This window comes from Emys orbicularis, chromosome 1 (genome assembly GCF_028017835.1).
Source record: "Emys orbicularis isolate rEmyOrb1 chromosome 1, rEmyOrb1.hap1, whole genome shotgun sequence".
NCBI lineage: Eukaryota > Metazoa > Chordata > Testudines > Emydidae > Emys > Emys orbicularis.
In genome coordinates this window covers 354,134,284-354,151,695 of record NC_088683.1, presented here as the reverse complement: position 1 = coordinate 354,151,695, position 17,412 = coordinate 354,134,284, and the positions used below count along the sequence as shown (strand labels likewise).

Here is a 17,412-nt window from a genome sequence, read left to right as displayed (position 1 = left end):
AGCTGGCCCTGGTCTAGTGGTTGGGCTCAGAGACTAAAAGAGCCTGCTAATTTCTCACAGCTAGAAGAGTTCAAGTAGTAAAGGCCTGTGTTTTTGGTGCTGACAATCCAAAGTCCCAGCCTCACTGAGGACCATGGTGTCTGCATGTATGTGGCCACAGATTGTTACATGAACACCTCAATACTTTATGTAATTGGATTTATAAAAACAAGTCCAAAAGAAAAACTACTCACAGACACTAGGCACCCATTAAAATTGTTTACAAACACAAATCACACAAACTTTGTGATTTGAGCTTCTCTCTAGAAAATACGTAATCTTTTCCAACAGAGATAACAACGTACATTAAAGCTGCTGTAGGATTACCCAACAAATGATTGGTTTGTATAATGCTGCTATATCTTGTGGTCATAAAAAGCAATTATGTATACCCAGCTTATGTAAAGAATTTATATATTACAATTAAAATTGCAAGCTGGTGACCTTGAGCTGACCTTTTAGAGAACTATGACTCCTGATCCTTTCTTCATGTAGTCATATGAGCATGTAATGGAAAATTCCATGCTGACATGTCAAGCAAGCTGCAAATCAAGGAATGAATGACGATTCATATGTCAGCAAACCACATATCATTTCATGTTTTAGATATATGAGCCAGTCCAATCTTCCCCTTCTCTGGCAACTTGACAAGAATGTGAGGAAACTCACTGGCTAATCTCACCCAGAACAGGACCATAGAAATGGGAGGCAACTCAGTGACTAATTCCCAAATTGTGCTTCATGACAACTTGAGACACCATAAATAGCAAGGCTGGCCCTTGGTCCCCCCCCCCCCCATTTGTCTGTCTTAGCATCTTAGAAGGGACCTCAATATGTCATCTAGTCCAGTCCCCTGCACTCAAGGAAGGACTACATAATAATTAGATCATTTCTGACAGGTGTTTGTCTAACTTGTTTTTAAAAACTTCCAGTGATGGAGATTTCACAACCTCCCTAAGCAACTTGTTCCAGTGCTTAACTACCCCGACAGTTAGGAAGTTTTTCTTAATGTCCAATCTAAACCACTTTCAGAAGCCGTCCCAGAATGCCTCACAGTGACAGTACAGTCGGTACAAACACTCCTGGTGAGGACACACACCACTGACACAGGGATCGGAGTGTGGACATGCAAAAACAGTTCAATTACTGCAGTGGCTGTATGCTGACATAATTTAAGTTGACATAATTTCATAATGTAGACATGCCCATAGAATGGAAGAATTACTTCTCCTGTCTTGCTTACAACACTCCTGCTGATACATCCCAGAATGATGTTTAATTTTTTGCAACAGTGTTACACTGCTGACTGATTATCTTGTGATCCACTACAATCCCCAGATCCCTTTCCACAGACCACAGAAGCCCTTTCTGAGCTTCAAGAGAGGTACCCGCAGGCGAGGGCAGCGTGCAGAGCCCTCTGCCCCCCCCCCCCAGGGGCTGCAGGGATGTGGTGCCAGCTGCTTCTGGGAGCGGCGTCAGGCCAGGGCAGGTAGGGAGTCTTCCTTAGCCTCATTGCGCACCGCTGCCACCCTGGAACCACTCAAGGTAAGTGGTGCCAGGCCAGAGCCCGCACCCCAACCCCCTGCTCTGAGCCCCCTGCCACACCCCACACCCTTCCTGCATCCCAACCCCTTGCCCTGAGCCCCCTCGTACACCTCACCCCCTCCCATACCTCACACTCCCTCCTGCACTCCAACCCCCTGCCCCTGCCCTACATTCATGGCCCTGCATGCAATTTCCCCACCCAGATGTGGCCCTCGGGCCAAAAAGTTTGGCCACCCCTGATGTAGACTGTAAGATCATCAGGGCAGGCACTATCTCTTACTATGTGTAGTATGTACAGGGCCTAGCATAATGGGGCCTAATCACTAGACAATAATAATAATTAATAATTCCTGAAGTAAAGACAAATGGAAGGCATATTTTCTAAGGAAGGGGATGATGTATAGTGCATATTTGAATGTATAATGAGCTACATATGCAAAAACAGGTTTGTACAATTGTGAAGGCTAAAATTTTGATCCTATATGAGGCAATTGTTAACTTGTAACTACACGTGTGTTTAGATCATAAGAAGTGCTGCATTTTATTTTTCTCTTTATATTAAACAAACAAGGGCATCAAAATAAAGTAGCAGCATATTTTAAACTCCTAGGAACCCTTATGTTCATGCTTGCTCCTAATTGTTGATCCCTGATTCAGCACTGGCAGGGATCAACAAAAGAACAGGTGGTAAGGCACAGCTATGTGAGAGAAATGATTTTGTTCTGTTTACTCTGAAATGATTTTGCAACTTTGTTCTGAACATTACACTGACCTTAAGCTGAAAGTAAGGTTTTGTTTTTGTTGGTGAAATGCAACATATTCATCAAAGTAGGCATTGCCTCTGCAAGAAATTTACTGTCAGTGGTTCTCAAACTTTTTTTTTCACTGACCACTTGAAAATTGCTGAGGGTCTCGGCAGACCACTTAATGATCTTTCCAAATGTTGTTTGTACCATTAGTTAACTATTATAAAACACTTTGGATAAAAGCGCTATATATATATATATATATATATATATATATATATATATATATATAAACCCTTTATAATAATTAACTTTTTTTGTTCTACAAATAAAAACACACAACTCCTATTTTAATATCAGTAGTCTTACCTTTCTAATGTGATGGATGTGCCCCCTCTCCCCTGCAGTGGCAGCCCCCAAGCTGGGTCTGGGAAGGGGGGGTGTCTCTCCCCTGCCACAGCAGCCACAAAGCTGAGGCTGGGAAGGAGGGCTGTCTCTCCCCGGCAGCCACAGCCCGGGAGCTGGGGAAAGTCACCTCTTTCTCTGGCCACCACAGCCCTGCACATCCCAAATTCCCCTCACCCCCTCTTCTCACCCACCCCCTATACCCCCCAAGGCCACCACCTCACCTTACATGTGCATCTTCTCCAGGGTCCAGGCACCTAATTAGTGGAGCCATGCCTGCACGGCTCCACTAATTAGGTGAGTGGCCCTTCATTCTCTCGTGTGTGGCTGCCCAGGCACACACCTTAGAGGGAACTATCCACGGACCACCTGAATGGAGCTCGCGGACCACAGTTTGAGAACCTCTGGTCTGTATGAGCCTTGTTCAACAAATTGCAAGTCAGAAAGTAATTCTTGAAAGATTAGAAAACATAAGGTAATCTTTGCTGCCATCTTCTGGAAAATTATGTGTATATATGCCCAGGTATTCTGAACTCTGTCCTTTTCTGCCCTTGCAGCTACACTCTGTTTAGTATAAGCTCAGCTACAACAATTACTGATAACCACTGACAGCAGTGGTTTAGTTTCAGAGCATAGACAAGACTCTGGAACCAATATCTTTACTGTCTACTCAGAAGCCGGGACAATGTGCTTTCTACCTTATGATCACAACTACAGAGGGTCAGAGGGGTAGCCGTGTTAGTCTGTATCCACAAAAACAACGAGGAGTCCAGTTGCACCTTAAAGACTAACAGATTTATTTGGGCATAAGCTTTCGTGGGTAAAAAACCACTTCTTCAGATGCATGGAATGAAAATTACAGATACAGACAAAAATATATGTTGGCACATGAAGAGAAGGGAGTTACCTTACAAGTGGAGAACCAACGTTGAAGGCCAATTTAGTCAGGGTGGATGTAGTCCACTCCCAATAATTGATGAGGAGGTGTCAATACTATAGAGTGATCTAGCAGTGAGATAATAAAATTCTTCCCGAAGGATAAAAAAAAAAAAAAGACACCATCAGATATGTTTCCTCTCCACACATTCCAGAAATAAAAATTGTAAGCCCAGTGTGTACAGCATACACCCACCTACACTCACAGCCTGGAACAGGTAGATCTTCACTTCTTCCCTCTGCAGCTGAAAAATACTCTTGGGGAGTGAAGGAACTGTCTCCAATCAAGTGAGAACTAATTCTGTATGTGAGAGTGGAGGCAAGAAACCATCTTCCTGTGTAAAAGTAACTGGTTATATTTATGCTGAGTAATTTAGAATTCACAATCCTTCTTCTCAATTGACCAAACATGAAGTTATCCCAAAGGAGGGACAATGCCTATCTTCAGGGCTGGCCTGAGACAATACAGGGCCTTCTATATATATCAAGGCAGGGCCCTGTGATGGTCTCAGAGGTACCCAGGACTGAAAGTCATTTTGTTACACTCCCCAACCTACAGCATGAGGGAGTCTTACTTGTGCTTAACTGGATATCAGCTCCCTGACATCACCAGCCTATTAGCCACCCAAGCACTCTCTTCTGCACTATACCAGCCTTTACTTTGCCTTATAAGTTAACAATGGGTGCACCCCAATCCCTTTGAAGCATTCCCCCTGTAATGTTAAGCCCCTTATAACTGAACACTCACAGAAATACCAGGCCTACTGTTTCCAGAGGAACAGTATACACTTTAGTTTATAGGATTCAATTGAGGATTAGCACCTTACTTAATATCACAGCACTGAGATATATTTATAGTAAAAACAACAATAAGTTCCCTAGCCTTTGTTTGCCAGAAGCTGGGAATGGGGATGGATCACTTGATGATTACCTGTTCTGTTCATTCCCTCTGGGGCACTTGGCATTGGCCACTGTCGGAAGACAGGATACTGGGCTAGATGGACCTTTGGTCTGACCCAGTATGGCCGTTCTTAAGTTCATTTTCAAGTGATAGCAAGTAAGGAAATTGGAAACAAAAGGCTACATATAAAATAAAATCATAACATGCTTTCTAGAGACTAAATTTAACTGGTTAACCTCCTGTCTAAAGACGTTTATCTCACCTCCAAGGTCCTCCGCAGTGTTTCAACCAAGGTTGATTGAGATCCCACTTTGATGAGTGTAAAGGAACTGCCTATTTAACTCCTACGGGCAGGATAAGGGTGTGTGTTGTTTGCCTTCTATTTATATCCCCAAAGTTCACTGATTGTCCCTCATGGTTTCTTTTCCTATGTGCTGCTTCCCTGTGGACTTCACATCTCTTAGATAACTTCATATGTAAATAGGCATCCATTGTGTTAGCTTACAATGCTTAACTTACATCCGACAGAGAGAAAGGTGAATAAACATCTCATCTGACAGAAAACCTTCTTCTCCACGTCTGCTGTGATACAGAAGTTAAGAACATATTTTCAGTGTGCATACATAACGCCTTACATAGTATCTCTACATACATTTCACACTAGTATCAGGGGATGCAGGTTTGTAGAACTTTTGGTGGTGCCCAGAACCACCACCCCCAACTCCAGCCCCCACCTGCCTAAGGCTTTGGGAAGGAGTTTGGGTGGGAGGAGGAGGTCTGAGGTGCAGGCCCTGGCCTGGGGCAGGGGATTGGGGTGCAGGACAGGTGAGAAGTTTGGCTCTGGGAGGGAGTTTGGGTGGGGGAGGGGGTCTGGGGTGCAGGCTCTGGGATGGAGTTTGGGTGCTGGGTGCAGGCTCCGGTCTGCGGCAGGGTGTGGGGGCACAGGAGGGGGTGAGGGGTGCAGGCTCTGGGAGGGAGTTTGGGTGTAGGCTCTGGGCTGGGGCAAGGGGTGTAGGAGGGGGTGAGGGGTGCAAGCTCTGGGAGAGAGTTTGGGAACAGGAGGGGGTGTGTGGGAAGGGGGTACAGGTGCAGACTCTGGGACAGAGTTTGGGTGCTGGATGCAGGCTGGGACAGGGGCTGGAGGTGCAGGAGGGGATGAGGGGTGCAGGCTCTGGAACTGAGTTTGGGGGCCAAAGGAGAGGTGCAGGCTCTGGGAGGGTGTGTGTGCGTGTGCAGCGCTTACCTGGAGCTCCTAGGGAGGGCAGGCCGGGAGTCTCCATATGCTGCTATCCCCAGGCCCTGCCCCCACAGCTTCCCATTGGCTGCAGGGGTGCTTGGGGCGGGACACAGACACCCCCCCCCCCCCAGGCTGCAGGGAGGGGTCAGTAGCCACGTGGAGTGAGCAGGCAGGAAGCTGCTCAGCTCCGCTGTGCTGCTGGTGGGAGTGGGGGGTCTGGGCTGTTTTAAATGGCCCGGGGGAGGTGTGGGGGCACCCGGGGCCGAGGGAGAGACCCAGCCTCAGACTGCTGGAGTCGGTCCCGTGGTGCCTGGGCACCAGGAATATTCCTGCTGCCCAGGCACCACAGGCCCATAGAACTCGCCACCTGTGAATAGTATTAATGAGCAGTGTGACCCCAGCTTTCGTTTAAGATCTCACATGACACTCTTTGGTGAACTAGAATGTACATACTGTACCAGAAACAGGACATTTGCAGTTCACTGTATTAAAAATGCAAATGCTTATATACTATTTTGAGGTTGTATGGGGTTTCTTTAGCAGGATAACAAGATTAATGCAACCTTTGGAAGGTATTAGGAAAGTCAAAGGGCTTTTTGGAACAATACGTGTGAAGTGGATTTCCTAAAAAAAGTACTTTGAGGTGAGTGAAATGCAAATTTTTCCGACCCAAGCCAAACTTTTGAAGATGTATCATGTGGAGAGAGATCCATTGTGTACTAATCACCTGCTTCTAGAAGCTCTACATCAAAGGTCCCTGAAAGGTATAAAGTGTGGACTGAGCGTGCTTGTTCTCAGCTGAAGCTGTGATGAACCTATAACCACAAGGAATCTGATTTGGGGGGAGGTTTGAGGGGCTACCCATACCAGAATCCACGTTAAGGTTAGGGTGATCTCTGGTAAGCTTTTATTAGCATGCACATAGGTTCTTGTAGGTATTTTAATGTTTTTTCTCTGTAGTGCTTTCATGGATAACGTGTGGAGTGGGGAGGAGGCTTCTCCCCGTAGCGGTGTGCTGGGGGCACGCCCCTGTGGTGGAGCCTGGGTGGGGGGTTAGATCCGTGGGATGGGACCCCTCCCGCCTGCCCCTGGCCATAGGCACGGGACCAAGCCCCTCCCGCCCCTGAGGGGACCCGGCTTCCTCGCTCTCTCAGCGAGCGCGTGACCGTCACCTCGCCGGGCCAACGGTCACAGGCGGCAGCGCGAGCTCCCTGCTCCCGTCCGCAGAGCCGCTGCGGCCAGCTCGGGAGCCAGGCACCGGAGGGAACGCGCTGTCTGCGCACGCGCCGGTCGGCTCAGGGCTCGGTCTGGGTCTGTTTCTAACCCGCCAGGCGGCCACTGGCCCGGAGCAAAGGCTGCCTCCCCGGGTCCAGCCGCGGGGCCGCCAGCTGCCGTTTGGTGGCGGCTCCTCGTAGCGGGGAGGGGAGGGGACGGGACGGGACGCGACGCTTTGCCACATAGGCACTGCGGAGAGGAGAGGTAGCGACTGGCTGTGGGGGGAGCTTGGCAGCAGAGGGGGGAGCTGAGACACCCGAGCGGGAATTGGGGGAGCGGAGACATTCCCCTGACAGGCTGTGGGGGGAGCTTGGCAGGAGTGGGGGGAGCGGAGACCCCCCCTGACAGGCTGTGGGGGGAGCTTGGCAGGAGTGGGGGGAGCTGAGACCCCCCCTGACAGGCTGTGGGGGGAGCTTGGCAGGAGTGGGGGGAGCTGAGACACCCCCTGACAGGCTGTGGGGGGAGCTTGGCAGGAGTGGGGGGAGCTGAGACCCCCCCTGAGAGGCTGTGGGGGGAGCTTGGCAGGAGTGGGGGGAGCTGAGACCCCCCCTGAGAGGCTGTGGGGGGAGCTTGGCAGGAGTGGGGGGAGCTGAGACACCCCCTGAGAGGCTGTGGGGGGAGCTTGGCAGCAGAGGGGGGAGTTGAGACACTCCCCTGACAAGCTGTGGGGGGAGCTTGGCAGCAGAGGGGGGGCTGAGACACCTGAGCAGGAATTGGGGGAGCTGCCACCCCCTGACAGGCTGTGGGGGGAGCTTGGCAGGAGAGGGGGGAGTTGAGACACTCCCCTGACAAGCTGTGGGGGGAGCTTGGCAGGAGAAGGGGGAGTTGAGACACTCCCCTTACTGGCTGTGGAGAAACCGAGTCCCCCCTCATAGGCAGCAGGGCTGGAGAGGGGTGAGCCCAGGACCTGAGTGCATTTGCCCCTGCGCTGGGAGAAGTCCTAACCTCTCTCAGCCTGGGCCTCACTATGGGTCTGGATGAGACCTGGATCTCGCTTCTGCTGATGGTTGGCACCATGATGTTGGTAGGAGGGTGCCGGAAGCTAACCCGACGCCAAATGCACTCCCGACGCCTTCACCCTCGCACGTTTCTCCTGGAGCTGTTTGCCACTTTCCAAATCTGTGCCTGCACCAATGAGCTCCGGCTGCTGGCCAATGTGCAGCCCAAGCCACACGTTGCCCTCACTCTCACCTATGTTTTTACTGTCCTGCATGGATTGACTCTGACTGGCAGCACATGCAACCCCTGTGGCACCCTGCAACAAATCTTGGATGGTGGGATCTCAGTCAAACAGGGCGGGCTGAAGATTGGAGCCCAGTTTGCTGGTGCAGTGCTGGCCAGAATTTACATGCACCGTATCTGGTCCATGGGGATCATCAAGGTGCACTCTGAGGCACTGGCTGAGGGCTGCAGTAATCCTATCCAAACCACCGAGACCCAGGCTTTTTGCATAGAACTGCTCTTCTCCACTGTGTTCCAGCTGACCATACTGCAATTTGAGGCAGTTAAACCCAGGCTCAGAGTCCACCTAATTGCTCTTCTCATTACTATGCTGGTGTATGGAGGTTAGTTACCTTTTTTTTTTTTTTTTGTCCATGATTGTTTCAGGTTATACATATTTTTGAATTATGTGATGTGTTAAAAAATGTGTGCATGCAAAATTGTTTCTGTAGTGCTGTTGTTGTGCTTTACAGCGGACAAAATACACTGAACAAGACCTTGATCCAGTAAACTGAACGGGATAGGGATACATCATTCGGACTCTATATAGATGTAAAGATCTACCTGCATAGATCCCATTCCAGGATTGGGGCCTGAGAATGAAGTGAAGTGAAATCTCTGTTCTAAAGAATTTGAGTCTAAAACACAAATGGGTAAAACTAAGTAAAAAGAGTTTCTCCAGATGGTTCTTTTATATATTTTACTGAAACGCACAGAAAAATCCTTTCATAAAACAACTTTATATTACATGACATCTTTCATGCAACTTGTGTCAATTAATTTGCATCAGTTTAACTACATCAGCTACATCAGAGGTTCTCAACCTTTTTCTTTTTGAGGCCCTCCCAACATGCTATAAAAACTTCATGGCCCACCTGTGCCACAGCCACTCTTTTTCTGCATATCCAGTAGATTAAAAGCCAGAGCCTGCGTTGGGGGGGGCAAGCAGGGCAATTGCCTCCCAGGTCCCCATGCCACAGGGGGCCCTGCAAAGCTAAGTTGCTCAGGCTTCGGCTTTAGTGCTGGGTGGTGGGGCTTGGGGCCTTGGGCGTCTGTCCCACATGGCGGGGCTTGAACTTTCTGCCCTGGGCTCCAGCAAATCTAATGCCGACCCTGCTTGGCAGACCCCCTGAAACCTGCTTGCGGCCCCCCATGGGGGCCCGGACCCCTGGTTGAGAACTGCTGAGCTACATCAATGTGCAAACCCTTAACATAGTTATGCTACACACAAGTAAAGCATGGTTTACACCAGTATGATTTAATTAGGTATATTACACTGAGACCTCAGGTTAACCATGACTAGATCCCTGCAAATCAGCGGATATCCGTGGACTATGTTTGCAGATTGCGGATCGGCTGTGGATACAAATTTTGTATCCATGCAGGACTCTAACCATGACCAGGAACAAATGTCTGTCAAATATATATGGTAGTATTAATTGGCAATCAATTAATTCAAGTTATAGCACAACCAGCAATTCTAGTCTAAACAAGACCAAGAAGACTGGAGCAAGTCCATGCATATTTGAAGAAACAAGTTTAGCAATTTTGAACTACATTCTGAAGTGAATTTTTGAGGAGAAAGGCAACATGGTGATGCTTCTTAACAGATTTTAAGTGTCTCACCTGAATCTTTCAGCAAAAGTCTTAGAAGAGGGGTGTACACTAGATTATAGTATCTTGACACTAGCATAAAATAGAAAACAAGATTCCTGATTACTAAAATTCCTCTGCTGTCTAGCAAATATATGTGTAAGCCAAAGTATGTGTCATGTCATCCCCTAGTGGCTGGTCCTCATAGAGGATAGTAGCTTGTTACTGCTACTAGTTAACTCAAATGGTACTTTTGCACTGTGGATCTAATGCTCTTGGGTTCCAGCCCTACTGATGATCTTTGCAGGAGGTCAGTATGGCTCAACCTGATGGAATGTTTGTATTTTTTTAATTTTTTTAAAAAAACACTGGGATATTACATATTTTTAAAAAAATACATTAAAAGAACATTAAGGTCACAAAATCAACCACTCAAAAGTTAGGAAATTCTAGAACTAAGGTTGCCTGAGCAGTTGTAATTCATCCTTCTTTATGTAACATTATGATACAGTAGTTAATTACATGATTACCTGCTATTTGTTTTACTGGATCCCTGCCTCATTTAGTGCACAGGATGGATACTGAATGAGGCAGTGGGTTGCAAGAAGAGAAAGAATGGTCTCCTGCTGTTAAGGCAATTGGACTGGGATTCTGGAGAGCTGAGTTCTTTCTGCCACAGTCTTCCTATGTGATATTGGGCAAGACTGTTATAATGCATACGTGAAAAGAGGCTGAATTATGGTTGCCCAGGCAAACTTAATTATGGTATTTCTTAGCTTGAATGCTTGACTTTGCAACCTTAATGTTCTTTTCAGATATTACTGAAAATCATGTGTAGGTGAATGAGATAATCATGAGGGATGAGTCCAAAAGCTTGTTTAGGCCTTGGTATCCTAATTCACAATGCTGCAGATTAATATTTATAAATTATTAAACTGGGCCATTTTCATTGTTATGTATTTCAAGCATTCAGTTTTTTCTCCAACAAATACCAAATAGATTAGACCAGTGGTTCTCAACCAGGAGTCCGGGGCCCACTGGGGGGCCACAAGCAGGTTTCAAGGAGTCTGCCAAGAGGAGCCGGCATTAGACTTGCTGGGGCCCAGGGCAGAAAGACGAATCCCAGCTGTATGGGGCTGAAGCCTGGGGCCGTAAGCCCCACCACCCAAGGCTGACGCTGAAGTCTGAGCAACTAAGCTTTGTGGGGCCCCCTGTGGCGGGGGGCCCCAGGCAGTTGCCCTGATTTCTACCCCCTAATGCTGGCCTTTTATATGCAGAAAAATAGTTATTGTGGCACAGGTGGGCTGTGAAGTTTTTGTGGCATGTTGGGGGAGCCTCAGAAAGAAAAAGGTTGAGAACCCCTGGATTAGATCATAATGTGGAGTAATAATTTGCCATTTTTAAAAAATTTTACATTGTTTTACTTGTGTTACGAAAAGTGTACTAAATCTGTGAATTTGAACTAAATTAGATGGTTTGTTTTTAAAAGCCAAATCGTGGGTGTGCTTTTCAAACTGACGTGCTTCAGTAATGAATGACCCAGAAGTATCAGAGTACATTCCTTATATGTCAGGCTTCAGCCTAAGGTGAATGTTTTATGACCTAGTAAACATTCAAGAGCTTTGTGCTGCAAGTGTAGGTGTGACTGTACTCTAAAAAGCGATTGTTTAAAAAAACAAACAAACACAATTTGTTTATTATTTGCTCCATAACAAATTTGTGTACAATTTTTTAAAGGATTTTTTCCTCTATTTTTTTTTCTGCTCTGGACAGAGACTTGTATGCTGTAAAGTACCTAGCAGCATACTTGGGGACAATTCATAAACCCTGTTTATCTCTGGTAGTTATAAGGCAATTTTCACCTGGGCACTTAATCATAAAATGCTATCACCAAATTTTTTTCACTAGGATCCTAAAGTCTAGCTGGGTTATTTCCTTCTTATATATAATTACCAGTAAACCTGACCCAAAAAAGTGGTGTTACAGGTATACACCTCAATTTATTTTAACTACCACTAATATACATATCAGATGGGTCAAATTAACTGCTGATGATGTTCAAGAAAGTTAGAAAAATCATCATTGTTATTTGTAAACTGAATGACTTTGATAGGGAGTGATTGAGAGACAATAAATTTGGAAGCCCTCAATGCCATATTCTTTCACTTTTTGAAAGTACAAACAGCTTTTATAAAACCCAACCTTTTCTCCCTTGTTACTCTTCATATAGTATTTATGGAAGTACCAAAAAACTCATGAGTAATTGGTCCCATGTAATTTAGGTCTTTAAATATTTTCTGTTTGGAAGAAGGCACTTATATTTAAAAAGCATAATGTAAAAATGGAAATACACCTTCTGTACCTTTCACACCCCATAATTTTCACAATAACCCCCAGTCTCCCTGACCATCAAAATTCAAGGGCAAAGAGCTTATTAAGTGATGTGCAATATTACCATTATTTTTAAAAACATACTACAAAATATTTACTGTTGTACTATGAAGTGTTATATAGTATTAAAACTACACTTGTCCAAACTAATACAGAATATTTTGATGCATTATCCTTATGTTTACATGAGACCAGTAGCTCAAAATGTGAACTGGCTGTGATACCTACAGACAGGTATCATCCTTGAATGCAGGGAGCCCAGAGAGATACAAATATGAGGGCAAAGTTCAAGGTTGTTTGAGGTACCTTAACTTTGCATTTCTATATTTTCTGGTGTTCCTTTCTGTTTTTGTTTTTAAAGTATAACTTTAATTTTTATGGCTTGTAGATTTTTTTAAAATAGTGTTTTATTAAGGTTCAAATTACATTTTTGGTTTAGAAATAAATATCTTAATATTTAAAACTGCCCAAAAGTGTGTGAGGTCCCTCGAGAACAAATAGAAATACAGTGATACTGCCTTGAAGACTTTTCAATCTAAAATTTATACTGTATGTAAAATAACCTTTTAAAATGTTTTGTTAATCATTATCTGTATAACAAAAGATTATAGAAGTTCTCCGTTTACTAAGCAAAACTAGCTATGGAAGACTACTGCTTAAACTTCTAATACTCCATTATCTACTGTGCTATTATCTGGGTTGAAGAGGAGCTGATCCCTCATTCACCAATTTTGGCTATGTAGTCCTCTTCGGAAATAGCAGGAGAACAGGAGCCAGAAAATCTCCTACTCCTCTGTTTTATGAATGTTAAGTTGTTCTAGCAGCTACAATATTATTAAGAGGAGGGGACAAAAGAAAGCACAAGGGGAAAGAAGCAACAAAGGATGGAGGAGACAGGAGAACAGAGGGGAGAGGCGGGAGGGTTAAAAATTCCTGGATTGAGGATGTGGGAGGGAAAGAGCAAAGAAAAAATTGAAGCAAACTTTTAGGGTGAGAATCATTCTTTGTTTCATTACTGTTTCAGGTGATTCTCTTCATTAATTAGATCAATAGCCAAAAGAAGGTCAAAATATAATTTACCCCCTAAACAGTAGTTAAAATAGATCAAGGTAAACTGGGGAGCTCACCAGTTTTGGTGGATACCATTACAGGTCTGGACATTGTGAAGTAATGTAGTGCTGCATCATGATGTGGTGATGAGTCACTGCAAGGAAAAAAGAATACTGTAAGGATGACAGGAAAAATGTCCAAAAGCAGACCTTTGGTCAGCAAAACAAAAGTGTAAAAGTATGTGTGCACCTCTACCCAGCTACACATCTCTGCTTTTACACACTTCCATTCTGACCATGATGGACAATCTGTTTTAATGTAAAAACAAATAAGAAGTGGGAGCTGGGGTACTTTCCCAGAAAATTTTGTAATATATGATGTAGTCATACAATTTAGAAAATCAAGACATTTAAAGAGAAATTTTATGTTTAATCTATATTTTTATTTTTCCTGCCTCTTCCCATTAGGGGCTGCAAGGCACTTTCTCCTACTGCTGCTACCACTTCATGTTCCTTTGGCTTGTGAGTCCCCACTTCAAAGGAAGGGAGGGCCTTTGGGGGAGCACTGGTCCCCCAAGAATAATTTCTCTTAGCTTTTAGTGGAGGAATGGGAGCTGTGTTCCTGCACAATAGCTCCTACCCCTAAAATTGTTGAGTTCTTCCTTTGAAAAAGTTTGTAGGATAGATCATAAGAACATAACGTAAGAATGGCCATACAAGGTCAGACCAAAGGTCCATCTAGCTCAGTATCCTGTCTTCCAACAGTGGCCAATGCCAGGTGCTGCAGAGGGAATGAACAGAACAGGAATCATCAAGTGATCCGTCCCCTGTCGCCCATTCTCAGCTTCTGGCAAACAGAGGCTAGGGACACCATCCCTGTCCATCCTGGCTAATAGCCATTGATGGAACTATCCTCCATGAACTTACCTAGTTCTTTTTTGAACTCTATTATACTCTTGGCCTTCACAACATCCTCTGGCAATGAGTTCTACAGGTTGACTATGTGTTGTGTGAAAAAATACTTCCTTTTGTTTGTTTTAAACCTGTTGCCCCTTACAGACAAAAATGAAATTAAAACCCTGCAAGTAAAAAAATTTCTGTACTTTTTGCATGATAAGCTAACTACCTGTTTAATGTTTTTAGAAAATCTTTTGTATGTTGGAAAGTTTCATAACTCTTTTTCTGTGTGTCTCTTTTTACATATATCTTCCAGCTCCTCCTCTTTTCTTCCTTTTCTAAATATAAAAGTGCAGGGGGAAAAGTCTCATTTTCATGCCTGACCTGTTCTGCCCAATCTGATTTGTCCATTGTTCCCAATGAGCAGCCTAAACATGTTGTATAAACTACAAAATAGCATCCCTCATTCTAGTCATATATTTACAAGAGTTCCATGTCTGCAGAGATGGCCATCTAATATTTAAGGGCCTGCCTTGTATTATTATGATGGCACAGGAAGGTAGGGAAGCGGCGAGTGTATGCAGGCCATATGCTTCACAACATCAGAATAGGATCTCCTTAACACACGAAGTGGCATAGACTACTGGCTAGATGATGGAAACCAGAAGGCAGCTAGCATACATGCTTTTTGACAGAACGGCAATGTTTTCCCAGTAGCACATTTCCTTCCGTCTTTACCACAAGCTGCAGTTTTCATTCCTAGAATTACACATTTTAAGACAGGATTTCACCCTCAGTATCTAATTTCAATATTTCTTATTAAATACTGGTATAATCCTGAAATATTCATTACAAATACTTTGGCTCTGGAACATCAAACACGAAGATGTCAGAGTAGTTTGTCTTAGCTGAAGTAGATTCTATGCTTGGTGATATAAAAACTTCACTGTGAAACATTAAACATTTTGATTAAATACTAAACAGAAAAAATATTGTTTTTCCTCATGATCAGCAGTGATGTTGGTCTGTTGTCAGCAGATATTGGAAGATAAGGAAATAATACACTGCCATCACTTTAAATATGCAATGTACGTGCAGCATTCAGCCGTGCATTGTGGGAGCTACAAAATCGAACCACCCCAGCTCACTGAATAGCTTAGCTAGAAAAGACAGCCATGTTTTAAAGTTATAGAAATTAATATGAACTTCATTTTATATTGCCAAACTATATTATAGGCAATGCTCAAATAAGCCTTCATAGGAAAACGATAGCTCAGAGGATTGTCAATGGGTAAGGCTGTATTTTTGTCATGGAAGTCTAAGACTCCTTGATTTCCATATTTAAAAAAAAAAAAGGTAATTTTTGACACTTGGGAATTTTGGCATGCAATAACAAACAGTCAAACCAGTTTCACTGAGAGCTCAGGTATGTGGGCAGTGGAGGGCGGGGCGTCTAACATATCTCTGCTAGGTTTTTGTTTTTTCCCCTGAAAAATTTCCCATTGGTGCAACTTCACCATTGGTATCAATGGTGGGACCGCTAGAATAGACAAAGCTTCAAGCACCCACCACCATTTTAAAGTACACAATACAAGGGAAAATGCCGATGGGCTGTCGTTATTTTGTCTTCGCTAGCACTCCCACCATCATAATAATTTATGGGATGCACTAGTATTTGCAACCGTTGGAATTTTTTAAAATCAGAAAACAGGCTAGTTTAGATGAGGCCTTAGGTAATGGGATCTCTAGCAACTATTTTATTTTGTTTCATTTATAATGACATTAAAAATGCACACATTTGCTATTTTGTTTTGAGCTTGTGGTGTGCCATTTTGAGGAAGATGGCTGAGTATAACAGATTCTATGATCTCTATGGTTTGGGTTTTTTTTAAGACGTCACAGAATTTACTTTGCTGGTTTTTGAAGTGTCTGCAGTGGCTGAAGCAGAAAAGTGGTGAAGAAATGGCAGCAGCAGGTCTATTCTGTCTGCCTTACTGCTCTGGTGCTACTACAGAACTGAAATGGAAGTACTGGGATAGCAGATATAAATAGTTTTACACAATTTTATAATAAAAAAAGTATTTTAAAATTAGTGCATCTGTGACTTTTGGCCCTCTCCTTTACTACCAATTTGTAACTTTTACCCTTTATCCTCCATGACCAGGCCATGACTTTCCGTATAATTACCATGATAACCTATTAACCCCAATAAGGGGATGTAGCGCCTATGGACTCTGCATGGCTAGTTTAGTTTAGCTCAGTTCAGAGGTGACAGGAAATTGTTACCATCTGATAGTTTATGCGAAATAAGTTGGGTGGTCTCAGTCTCAGATGGTTCAGAGAAATGAGTGGACAGAGTGGTAAACAATACCAGCAACCCTTCAGACAACCAAAGGCACATTCAGCTGTCATTCTGCTCCTGCTGAGCCTGTAGTTGAATGCTCCTTGGAGCTGTCAAGGTGGCCAATGTATGGCTTCATGAGCCATGGGAGCAAGGGATAGGCTGGGTCACCCAGGATCACTATAGGTATTTCAAAATTCCCAATGGTAATCTGCCGGGTGGGAAAGAAAGTTCATTCTTGCAGCTTCCTGAACAGTCCTGTGTTCTTAAAGATGCAAACGTCATGCACCTTCCCAGACCAGCCCACACCGATGTCAGTAAAGAGTTCCCAGTGATCCACCAGAGCTTGCATAACCATAGAAAAGTAGCCCTTTCTGTTGATGTACTGTGGGGTAGGTGGTCTGGTGCCAGAATAGGGATATGCATGCCATCTGTCACCCCACCACTGTTCAGGAACCTCATTGCTGCAAATCCATCCATTATGTTCTGCACATTGCTGAGAGTCGATTAGCATAGCAGGAGTCGATTAATGGCCCTGAAAATGTGCATGATAGCGGCCCCTATGGTGGTTTTCCCAACTCCAAATTGATTCCCAACTGACCAGTAGCAATTGGGCATTGCAGGTTTCCACAGTGCAATCACCACTCACTTCTCAACTGTCAGTGTTGCTCTCATTTTGGTGTTCCTGCGCTGGTGGGCTGGGGCAAGTTTGGCACACAGACTCAGGAATGTGGCATTGTGCATCCAAAAGTTCTGCAGCCACTGCTCGTCATCCCAAACCTGCATTACAATGTGAGTAAACCAGTCAGAGGTTGTTTCTCAATCCCAGAACCATC

At 44.5% G+C, this 17,412-nt stretch overlaps 1 protein-coding gene across 2 annotated transcripts in view; it reads left to right on the top strand.

The window, feature by feature from the left end:
- The first annotated feature begins 8,051 nt into the window (after window positions 1-8,051).
- The window catches only part of AQP11 (aquaporin 11), a 23,610-nt gene continuing 14,249 nt past the window's right edge, over window positions 8,052-17,412 (top strand). For both annotated transcript variants that reach the window (XM_065398961.1, XM_065398953.1), the window contains exon 1: window positions 8,052-8,649. In XM_065398961.1, the coding sequence (XP_065255033.1) occupies window positions 8,052-8,649 (598 nt within the window). The remainder of the gene's footprint in view (window positions 8,650-17,412) is intronic.